Here is a 12,570-nt window from a genome sequence, read left to right as displayed (position 1 = left end):
ACATCATTTTGATCTCACAATTACGGTTAATTAATCAAAAACATTAGCAACTAAATCGGAATAAATAATGCCGGCCCGGGTCAACCGCATCCGGTTTCCTCTTGGCCCAAGTTTGGAAAAATCGCTGACAAGTAAAATAAAAGGCATTGAAATGGACAAATAATGCATTGAGTATCAAATTCAACTCTCTATGAATTGAAAAAAATGCAAGGTGCATAGTTTACAGAAAATATGCAATAATGTGTGTTCTGGTCTCGCTTCCCATTTTACCAACCAGATTTTATACAATCATTGCATTCTTTATCTGTAGGTAATATGTGCTAAATGTTGTACCGAAGACTAAATGTATTATTAAGAATATATTCTGTAAGTTTCAAAACAAGCAAAGATATAACAAAGAAAACTAAAGAAATCGGTTTAGGAAGGTGACCTGGCCGATTTTTACTACCCATTTTACCAACTATCCTCACCAGCATCACCTGGAATCTGCTTGTAATTTCCTACCATCTATAACCTTGATATTAGGGCCAGGAAACAAAAGGAGTAACAACACCCCCCTCCCCCCAAAAAAACCCCACAGTAAGCTTCTTTGTTTTCTCTGTACATGTCATAACAAACATCAAATTTCAGTATTTTAATGAAACGAATGAGTTGTATACGATGAATACACATGATGAATAAACAAAACAATGTATCTATTGCCATTTTGTTACAATGGATGCATCATATCGCTGAACTTATGATACAAAGACATAAATGTTAAAACATCTTCATAATTTTCTATAACTTTATACCCATCTTTATCAATACACGATGGAGTACACTTTGTCGAAAAATAAAAGATGCAATCGGTGGTAAAAATCACATGCCCTTTTTGTTTTACAGTACACATGAAGTTCTAGAATAAAAATGTTAAATCATGAGGGAGAATATTGATATGTACATTATAGTTTTGTGTTGTACAAATCTATACACAGCTTTGTTCATGACATTAGACACGTATCAAAATGTTCATATTCTGCTGCTGTGGTTGACTGAAGGAGAGGCAAGAACTGTAGAAACGGCCTCAACAAAATATTTACATTTCTAACGGTTTTTACTTTGATATCTCCACAAATTGTAATGATAGCCATTTCCTCATGAATGTGTTGCAGTTGTAAACAGTGCACATATGAATACAGATAAATATAGTCTTTTAAAGGGTATGAACTGTCATGCTTCATGCCAGTACACTGTCAAAATATTTTTCAGCAGACATGCCACATCCCAAAATTGCTAATGAGACACAAAAATAATTTTTTTTTAATACAAAACCTATATATTTTGCATCAAAATGATTTGAAAATTTACTCATAAAACATCTTTCACTGCTTGTGTAATAAACTTAACATTTGTAAGCTTATATAAAATACAATGCAATGCCAAAAATATTACATGTACAATTCAAAACAATTATATTTGTGAACAAAAAACAAAACAAACAACAACATGGTTTCTAACAAGCGGCTACTTGCCCCACAGAACAATGGAAAATGCATAAAAGTAAAGAAGAAAAAGTTGAGTGTTTTTATCAAAATATATTTCCATTGGTATTACTTTGCTATGCAGATCTAATTAAATCTCTGTCTTAAAGCTGAACAACCTGAACTTTTGTTTCAAAGCATGATAATCATTTTAATGAAGCTTATTTGGTTTAAAAAGTAAACAACTTTCCCTAATTTATATGCCTGAAAACATTTGTATTTGGAAGAAAAAAGTGGAAAGATTACCTTCTTTCAAAATCTATTGAGCTAACAATATACATACGTGTGCTGAATATCGTCGCCAAAGTTTGTTGACCAATATAAAGCACCAAATAAACCACTTTACACAAGTTTGTGCAGACCTGAACAATCATGTTCTTACATTTTACTTCATTATCCATGTTCACTGATGTCTGAAATGGTCATGTGACTATGACTTAAATATGATGTCTGAAATGGTCATGTGACTGTGACTTAAATGTGATGTCTGAAATGGTCATGTGACTGACTTAAATGTGATGTCTGAAATGGTTATGTGACTATGACTTAAATGTGATGTCTGAAATGGTCATGTGACTATGACTTAAATGTGATGTCTGAAATGGTCATGTGACTGGCTTAAATATGCATTACACAAATGGCAGAGAGACATCTACAGTTGTTTGTAAACAATGATATCAAACCAAATATTATTAGCTAAAAAGTTTCAATAATACTAGGTACATGTACATCCTTATAAATGCATGTGACAACGTTTTTATCAAGTAGACAAAATTTATCAAAACATTGGACCATACAGAATTCAGTTTCACACTCAACTGTTACAATTTAAAGGACCTTTAATAGTTTTTCAGCTTTCTAAATAGGACATAATATTTGATTCTGCTGCAACAACTAGACACTCTAATTGGTTTATGAGAATTTCTCTCTCTGACTAAACCTGTAATGTAGGACCTTTGTCCGTGCTATTTCACAACAAAGCTAGAGTAACAGAAATTGTACATAATATGCCTGTCACAAGCTCATTTCTTTTAAATGGGTACGGACACGCAATTATGGTAATTAAAAAATCTACTTGGATATTAATACTAGATAGTAATAAGTAGAAAAACATAGCAACAAACCTATATTTAAAAAGCTGATGCAAAGACGCATTTCAAACATCTAAACTTTTCATTTTCAAAACAAGGCACAAGCCCCGCTTATGTGTACATATTACGTGACTCAGCCATCAACATGGCGCCAAAGTTGACAGCTTTGGAGAAAAGAGCTTTTGCAAAGAAAATTTTGAGTTCTGACTTTTTTGTGCTTTCTCCCTAAAGTGATTTAGCAATAACCAATGTCAAAACGCTGAATTCTAATGAAATACTGTAGATTCCTTATTTTACGTGAGTATTTATTATCCCAAAATGACTCATGGACATCAAATCACGAGAAAATAAATTCGCGAGTGCTCTGTTGATCTGTTTTTGCATGTATCTTAGCAATGTAAAATAAAAGTGAGAAATATTTTCTCGCGAAATTCCACGATAATAAATTCCTCACGTATATTTAGGAATTTACAGTACTGTTTGGAAATCGTTTCCATGTCCCTTTAAGCTATGAGTTGTAGAACTTTACTTAAGGTAGTATCAGCCATCATCAACTGTGAAACATTTCTTTTGCTTCATAAGAAAAAGAGATCCCAGCTTAAAAACTGTGACAGGAGGTAGATGACAAAACGAGCTGTGTGAAAAATAATTCCCCCAAATTTGACCAAGTTCAACAACCTGTAATTTATTTCAACCATGAAAATTGTTAATAATCAAAATCCTTGCAATAAGTTGTTCACAAAGGCCTTGAAAGTGTGAGAGGAGTTAAATGAACAAACCATGAACTCACTTTGTAATATTTCCTTAAACACTGAACAAAATCACAATCCTTGCCAATAAAACACTCTGTAAAATAGGGTTTTCCCTTGAAAAATGTGGAAGGAGTTAGACAGACAAATCATGCATCCTGCATTAACTCCAGCAAGAAATGTCAAAATGGATCAAAATTTTAACACGATCTGAGTAACCCACAGAGAAGCTACACAGCAAGTTTCAGCTTGATAAGTGATAGAGAAATGTTAAGTAGAAATAGAAAACTCTGAACGGACGGACAAACAGCCGGCTGGATGGACAGATGTATGCAAATCCCTGTACCATCCATAATACATCCCATCTAAAGATGGACATATAAAAACTTAACAGACTCATTGACTTAAATCTAATAACTTTGGTTTTTACAAATTGGGGGGAAAAAAATTCTTAACGTGTGACTTAGTATCAAAATTAACAATAGCATTCATTAGGATGCCATTCCAAAGATATCATAAGGATCGTAATCGTCTGCCAGTGTGGACTTTTTAAATCCAAAATCTGCCTCTTCACTATTGTCCTCCTCGGTGTCCTCACTCTCATAGTTACAGCCTCCAACGGCCAAGCCTTTAGGTCTCTTCATGTCTTTGGGAAATTTTTTAATTTTTCCTGTCAACAAACAGAATTCGAATAAACGAAAAAAAGAAAAAATTCTCTTCATTTTGCTGCAACCAATGTAGACAAAACATTAAGTAGTTTCAAACCTTTATCAACCTACGTTTTTTGAGGATAAATGGGTTGTTGTCATCAGAAATATCCTCTTCTGAGGAACTGCAGGCAAACTTATCATAGTCAAGGCTGATATTTGGCAACTAAAAAAAAAGAAATCTTTAAAAATATGTTATGTACAGTCATAGGCTTTGTTCATTCAAATAAATGATATGCAGCTATCCAGACACTCCGTTCTCTGAACAACTTTGCTTATGAAGGATTGTAATTGATCAATGAAATTGACAGCTCAACTGATCAATTTTGGATGATCCTTTCCCCACTAATTAGAGAACATGTACTTCAAAACATATTAATGTTGGCCAGTACCTTTGTCTTCTGCTTTAGTAGGCGGGGCCAGCTTCCTAACTCCTCTTTTCTCAGTTTAACTAAAACTTCTGATCGTTTGACAGACACGTGACAGGAGTTTGGCTGAATTCTGCCATACAGCTCATACTTGGCTTCATATAACGTGTCATCCACAACTGTTCTGTGTAAAGACAAACAGACAGATCAAGTGCCTGAAAACTTGATTAGCTAAAATTAAAGAAAATTCTGCATTTCACATCTTCTAACCTGAATTCAAAGCTATTTTGCCCGACTCTTACAGGGACGTCCCCTGCCCGGGCCACTTTCACTGCAAGGATCACATTCCGTTTATTCTGTGCCCATGTTATAGTGGGAACCGATCTAAAATATAAACATCAGGAATCAACACAAAATACAATGTCTTCCTCCATCTGCTTCCTCCAATATCCTTTCCTGCATAATGGATTAATCGAGTGTGTTCCAAGGAACACAGAGCATCAGTGATCACTTGTATTTACTATATATGCATAATTTTTTTCATGTGTCAGTACTATTTTTCAGATCAACACACTGTAGTTTTCTGATTCCACATCACCACTCTGACATCACAATACATCCTATATTTAGGTCTAAGTGCTGTCCCTTACTAATTTTCAATGTCAAAAGTTGAAATGCTAAAGGAAAGTGGCCCTATGGCACTAAGGCTAACAATGTAAAAGTTATAAGTCATTAAAAAAAACCATTAAAGTGAGAAGAAACATTTCTGAATTTGGTCATTTCATTTCAATTTCTTTTTAAATATATATATCTAATATAACTTTCTTGTAAATGACAGGTTAATTGAAGATTTTACCTGTAGATTTCAAAATTGTATCAATAAATAATAAAATTCGAATTTAGATAATCTTAAATTTGCAAACAAATCACCCTTTTTGTTATTCGAGAGAAAGAAAGAAAATTCATATAAAACAAGCTAATTCAGGGAATTTATGTCCCCTGCTTAAGGATAGAATAAGTGGGTAAAATATCTAAAAACAATACAGATGAAGAGAAAAAACAATTACACATGGTAACCCTCGTAACAAATTCACAAAACATCCTTTCATTCAAACCTGATCTTAAATGTTTACAAATGCATTAGGGTGAATGGAGTCACATGTTTTATTGTTGCTTTGTGTCAATTATTGAGATTTTCAATCCAAGATTATAAATGTAAATAATTCCAATGCTGATTTAACTTGCAACTTTAAAATGAGGGAGACTTCTAATTTATTAGTTTTTGTTAACTCTTTTATCATCTATTTCATAAAGAATTTTTGGTTTGCAGGCATTAATTCTTTATCAATTCAATTACGATGTTAATTGGCATGTTTAAACTTGCAAGTTTATGCTTACACTTAATCATTATTCCACCGCTAGTTCTACAGAATAAAACTAGGCCACATTTAAAAAAAAATTTGGTTTGCCATAGCCCGAGGGTCATAAAAAATATTGGGTCGATCGGTCGGGTTTTTTTTCTTCCTGAAAATATATTGAATATCAAACTCTGTTTTTATATTTTGTGTTCTTTTGATGAATTAACCCTATTACAGTGAATTACTTGCACAACTGTCAGAAACCTCTCTAAAAAGTGCAGTTTTAACTTCATGAACAGGAGTAGTTTGTGTATGGCTCATATATCATTTTGTTACTCTGATATGTTACTTGTTTTGTGGGGGTTTGTTTTCCAGGTCTTGAATATGTCCATTGTTTTTTCAAATTTGTCTAGAGTCTTGGTTGCTATGATTTTACTCTCAATGGCCAATGTAACATGCATGTATTATGCAACTGAAACTTGGTAGAATTGCTGTTGAACTAAAACATTATTCGCATAAACTCAACACAATTTCATGTTCAATGATGTTGGTCAAACGATTTCCAATACATTAAATCCGTGCTCCGCGGTACCTCGAATTACCGAAATGCCCGTGATTTACCGAAATGCCTCCAGAAATACTGAAATGCCCATTAGAACTAACGAAATTCCCCTTTAAATCAATTCTTTAAAGTTAAATTGAAAGATTGGGGATTGATTCAATGTGTAAAATACCGTCTCTGAAGAAAAAATAACATAAAATTTTTAATAAAAAAGTCTTGTTATTAGAATTTGTGTTAATCTAAGGAAGGTAACTCATGCTATTTTTCTTTCATTTAGAAGAATGTGTTCAACCATTATTTCCTAATCATTATATATATACATTGCTTAAGTTGAATTAAATCAACATTCAGATATATTTTGCAATTCAAACAAATATTGTAATGGGGAAAAAATCATCGGTGATATACACGTATAAATTTTGCTAGAGTTATCTTTCTTTGAAACATCGTGAATGCGAGAACTGAACACAATTGAATTTCCTAAATTTACAATTACAAATTTAAAAACGTTTTATCATAAAAGATTAACATATATAAACTTAATCTGCATTAATGTTTTTACATGTAATTAGAGGGAAATTTCGATACTATTAGGTGGTATTTCAAAAACTAATTCCTGGGGGCATTTCGGTAAATTGCGGGCATTTCCGAATATTCGGGGCACCCATTTACATTTTCATCAGACACAGTTGTTTGTGTCCATAATTATCGAATGATGCCTCGTCGGATTGATAAAATTCTACCAGTATGCCATGTGCCGAATCGATCATTTGAGCACTTAAAATTGTGGCGATTTACAAAACGCCGCAAAGAACAAAACTAAAAACAAAACCAAACGTATCTGCTATTGATTAGTTACCTTGTTACAAAATAAAAACAACACGCAATGTTCTTGATGTTAAGAAAAGTACCCCATGAAGACCATCACTTTCTGTTTTTGCTCTTTCAAAACTTGCATCTTAAACGAGGAATCTCATTGGATGATTTAATTTTAGCTTATTGCATCATCCCCTGTCCAAAACTCTGGTGACTGATGCGAGCATGGTGCGAGGTAACGAATCAATAATCCTTGACTTGTGAAGACGAACCAAACGCGGATAGGAACTTGAAAGAAAAACGGAAGTCGAAAAATTTAGTGGAAAAAAAACATGGTCGAAATTATGTCAATAAAAACTTTCCAGTCGGGGGGTTAAAAATGGGTCGGTCGCACGATGGCAAACAAACTCCTTTTTAATTTTGGCCCTATCTAATTTCTTGTACGAATTGTGACCTTGACCTTTCAACTTTTGATCTCAAAACCTTTGTTATTGAGATTCATCACCTTGGGTCTTAATGCAAAAGCTTGGAGACATCTGGAAACCATCTATTTAATGTAGGAATTTCAGACGAACTTTGACCTCAAACTCAATAGAGGTCTTCTTCAAGTCAGAAGGAGACATTGTATGAAATTTTATTGCAAAAGCTTAGGGACTTGTACTTTAGTCTGGAAATGAAAGTGTGATCGAATGATGGACAAACAAATCCAACTTGATGTTTCCTGCTTTTCACTGCAAGTGGGAGACAAAAATGTGCAAAGTTTACAGAGACAGATGGACACTGGACAAAAGGTGATCAGATAGATTCATCTGAGCGTATAGCTCAGAGCATGCAATTTTCTAACATGAAAAATTTACACTAGTAAAATACATGATTCTACAGTAGTTTCAAATAGTTATCTCTACCCGACTATACTGCCAGTACCATATATCTCTTCTAAAACTGATATTCAAATCACAGGCAAAATTTTACAACTGAGACCTAAACTAAGAAACAGGTGTACTTTGAAAATGACCCTAAAAATAGAGGTGCCATTTCACAGTAGGTTTTAGCATAATAAAGAACCTGTGTATCAGGCATAGGTCAAAATTTGTGGCATTTTACCTACAGCTGGTGACATCTCTATTATACATGAGAGAGCAATTCTCAAATGGGACGTAAAACAACAAACAACAACTGACTTACTTTTGCTGTGGGTTGCGGGACCAGTTTGCATTGATAGGTCTATTGTTGATAGTGTCAGATGTAGCCACTCGTACCGCCAGACTGTTTATCAGATCTTCACACTTTCCATACGTCGTCACACTTAGCTTCTGTAGTTTGAAAGCTCTAACAACAAAGAATAAAGTTAATTAGAAAACTGATAAAGGCATCTAGGACTCCACCAACTGCAGACAGTTGAAACCGGTGCTTTGTGATGTGACCTTTAATCAAACGACCTCAACATACATATAGGGTTCTTCCTCTAGCCATCAGGTACTTGTTAACAAAATACTGCAACTGTGCCTTTAAAACTACTCAAGATACTGTATCATATAAAAGTGTTGATACATATTACCAATTGTGACCTTGAAAATTGACGAATTGACCTTAAAATGTACACGTTTCTTACTCTAGCCATTAGGCACTCTACAGTAAAATATTATAACTGTGTCTTTGGAACTTCTTATTTAAAGATATCAATACTGACTCATACAAAAGTGTTCATTCATATTACCATTCATGATTTGTGACCCTGACCTTCGAGCATCTGACCTGAAAATGTGTTTGGTGACATCAGGAACTTGTGTGCAATATAGAACAGTATGTGTGAAATATAACAGTATAGTACTCAAATATCATGTCATATAAAAGTGATATAGTGTTGATATACATGAATATTACCACTTTGTCCCATAAATAATTGACCTCAAGTGACCATGTGTCCTCCACAAACCATCATGTACTCATAGGGACATCATCAAGATACTCTGTCACACAGGCACATCTAATCAAGATACTGTGTCACATAGGCACATCATCAAGATATTGTGTCACACAGGCACATCTAATCAAGATATTGTGTCACATAGGCACATCATCAAGATACTGTGTCACATAGGCACATCATCAAGATATTGTGTCACACAGGCACATCTAATCAAGATACTGTGTCACACAGGCACATCTAATCAAGATACTGTGTCACACAGGCACATCTAATCAAGATATTGTGTCACATAGGCACATCATCAAGATATTGTGTCACACAGGCACATCTAATCAAGATACTGTGTCACACAGGCACATCTAATCAAGATACTGTGTCACACAGGCACATCTAATCAAGATACTGTGTCACACAGGCACATCTAATCAAGATACTGTGTCACACAGGCACATCTAATCAAGATACTGTGTCACACAGGCACATCTAATCAAGATACTGTGTCACATAGGCACATCATCAAGATACTGTGTCACACAAGCACATCTAATCAAGATACTGTGTCACATAGGCACATCATCAAGATACTGTGTCACACAAGCACATCTAATCAAGATACTGTGTCACATAGGCACATCTAATCAAGATATTGTGTCACATAGGCACATCTAATCAAGATACTGTGTCACACAGGCACATCTAATCAAGATACTGTGTCACATAGGCACATCTAATCAAGATACTGTGTCACATAGGCACATCTAATCAAGATACTGTGTCACACAGGCACATCTAATCAAGATATTGTGTCACACAGGCACATCTAATCAAGATATTGTGTCACATAGGCACATCATCAAGATACTGTGTCACACAGGCACATCTAATCAAGATACTGTGTCACATAGGCACATCTAATCAAGATACTGTGTCACACAGGCACATCTAATCAAGATACTGTGTCACACAGGCACATCATCAAGATACTGTGTCACACAAGCACATCTAATCAAGATATTGTGTCACACAGGCACATCTAATCAAGATACTGTGTCACACAGGCACATCTAATCAAGATATTGTGTCACACAGGCACATCTAATCAAGATACTGTGTCACATAGGCACATCTAATCAAGATATTGTGTCACATAGGCACATCTAATCAAGATATTGTGTCACATAGGCACATCTAATCAAGATATTGTGCTGCATTGGATATTGTGCCACATTGGCTTTTTCTTAAAATTTTGTGTTCAATCCTTGCATTGTGAACAAGAGATGTTTGTAAAACACATATGCCCCCCATGGTGCAAAATTAAAAGGGTTATACACACACACATCATTTAATTGAGAGTAGTATCATCAATTCAAAATATTGAGCAGACAATATCTTCCTATGTCAAGAGTGGATTGACCATGTGACCTAAAAATCAATAGGGGTCATCAACTCCTGAAGATGTACCAGTGTACCAAGTTTAATGTCTGTCAAGCAAAGGGTTCTCAAGATATTGAGTGGACAACATGTGGTCTACCGACCGACCGACAGGTGCAAACCAATATGCCCCTCTTCTTTGAAGGGGGGCATAAAAACATGATTACATATTTTCACACACAATACAATGCAAATTTCTGTTTTAGCAAACATCACTCACTTTCTAAGTATGACTGCCACTCCTTGTTCTAGGAGAAAAGTTTTCTTCTTTCTGTTCTCTTGGCATAGGTTCTCACAGTACCTCACACCATAGGCAATACACTGGAGGGAAATCAACATGCTCATAACAATCATGTCAAATGCATTCATCCAGAAACACAAATCTCACCAAATCTTTAATTCAGATTAAGCTTTCAAGAAATATATATATATATGATAAAAGTATAACAAAGCCCATTGAGTATATTCAACTAGTTGCTTTCTTCAGGAGTACTTCTGAAGAAGAAAAGAAACTAGTCGAGTATACTCAATCAACTTTGTGATATTATATTTTTATTATACTACTACTTGTGTAGATTTTCTATATCTATTTCTAAATTTCATATAGTGATCCCCTGTTATAACGCCAACATTTGTACCTCAGCAATTTTGGCATTATAACGGGGGTGGCATTATATCGGGGGAGGGTGTGTGTGTACAGCTGTCATAAAAAATCAAACAAATTTTATCTACTACATCAATGTGCCATTATATTTCGGTGTATCTGTCATACTCAGATTTCAAAAACAATACTGCATATTTGAATTCAGATGATTATCGTTTACGTAGCTTATTATCTGCTCCAAACTTTGATACCTGGAGGACTAATGGCGGATAATTGGTTAAGCCTGCTCACTGAAATTTTCCTGCCGTTGACTGGCGATAATTAGCGGGGGTGATTATAACAGTAATTGACCAAATCGTACTTGTAAATAGGTTGGCGGATGGTGGTATGCGGGGGTTGGCATAATAACGGGGTTTTACATAGCGAGGAAAACAGGACTTTGAACTTTTTTGGCGATATGCGGGGGTGGCATTATAACGGGGGATCACCGTGTGTGTGTATATATATATATATATATATAATATTATATAATATTATATATACACACATATGCTTCCAAGATTTTCAACACAGTTCTTACAATTTGAAAGCCATATATCAGGCCTAATTCATTTCAAAGATTTTTGACTATTCCACATTATGGACTAATCCATATTTCATCAATTATCTGTCACATAATACACAGTAAAATATATTGCTGATTCATCAAAAATGCAATTCCATGGATACAAGTTCACTTCATTATTCAAGTTTTTGTTTAATAAAGCGACAATTCATTAATTGTCCCCTAATTTAGGTCTCTGCAAAATATCTTGATGCTTGAGGTCGTTGAACATGTTTGTTTATTTACATTCAAAATACCTCTAACATTCAGAATGCCTAACGTTCAGAATACCCAACGTTCAGAATACCCAACATTCAGAATACCTAACATTCAGAATATCACGGATGTAATACATGCATAAAGCAACTACATTTAATTATGGCATGCATTTGTCAACAGTATAACTAGAAAACCTGTAAATGGCCCACAATAGCACAGGATCTTATTGACTGAATAAACAACAAGTTATTTGCTTAGAACAGATCTTAATATATTGTAATAGTGTGACTGACAACCATTTTGTAAATTACATTAGAGGAAATTCAAGCCGACAATTTCAGTCATTCAAAGCGGCAACATTTTGCTGGGTGTAGGTGCTTATTGAAAACCCAGTACTTCATATTATGAAATGCTTTAACAAATCGCTAAATAAACTTTTAGTGTAGCAACCCACCTTTAGCATCCAATGTTATCAAACTTTTGCATTTAATACAAAAAAATATCAGCTTACCACATCAGATGCAATGAATGAATCCATTTTGGAAACCACAACTTTAGCTAGCCTCTCATTGTGTAGTCCTTCTTGTTTCCTTAAAGAAAAATCAGTG

At 34.5% G+C, this 12,570-nt stretch overlaps 1 protein-coding gene across 2 annotated transcripts in view; it reads right to left on the bottom strand.

The window, feature by feature from the left end:
- Window positions 1-619: 619 nt before the first annotated feature.
- The window catches only part of LOC125648160 (putative ATP-dependent RNA helicase TDRD12), a 68,814-nt gene continuing 56,863 nt past the window's right edge, over window positions 620-12,570 (bottom strand). For both annotated transcript variants that reach the window (XM_056155985.1, XM_056155990.1), the window contains 7 exons: window positions 12,474-12,552; window positions 10,756-10,856; window positions 8,360-8,503; window positions 4,709-4,822; window positions 4,463-4,622; window positions 4,143-4,236; window positions 620-4,033 (listed from right to left, as the gene is read on the bottom strand). In XM_056155985.1, coding sequence (XP_056011960.1) covers window positions 3,855-4,033; window positions 4,143-4,236; window positions 4,463-4,622; window positions 4,709-4,822; window positions 8,360-8,503; window positions 10,756-10,856; window positions 12,474-12,552 — 871 coding nt within the window. In that variant the 3' untranslated portion in view covers window positions 620-3,854. The remainder of the gene's footprint in view (window positions 4,034-4,142; window positions 4,237-4,462; window positions 4,623-4,708; window positions 4,823-8,359; window positions 8,504-10,755; window positions 10,857-12,473; window positions 12,553-12,570) is intronic.

Source organism: Ostrea edulis, chromosome 1 (assembly GCF_947568905.1).
Source record: "Ostrea edulis chromosome 1, xbOstEdul1.1, whole genome shotgun sequence".
In the NCBI taxonomy this organism is placed as follows: domain Eukaryota; kingdom Metazoa; phylum Mollusca; class Bivalvia; order Ostreida; family Ostreidae; genus Ostrea; species Ostrea edulis.
The sequence above is the reverse complement of the archived record's forward strand: the minus strand, read 5'-3'. Positions and strand labels throughout refer to the sequence as shown.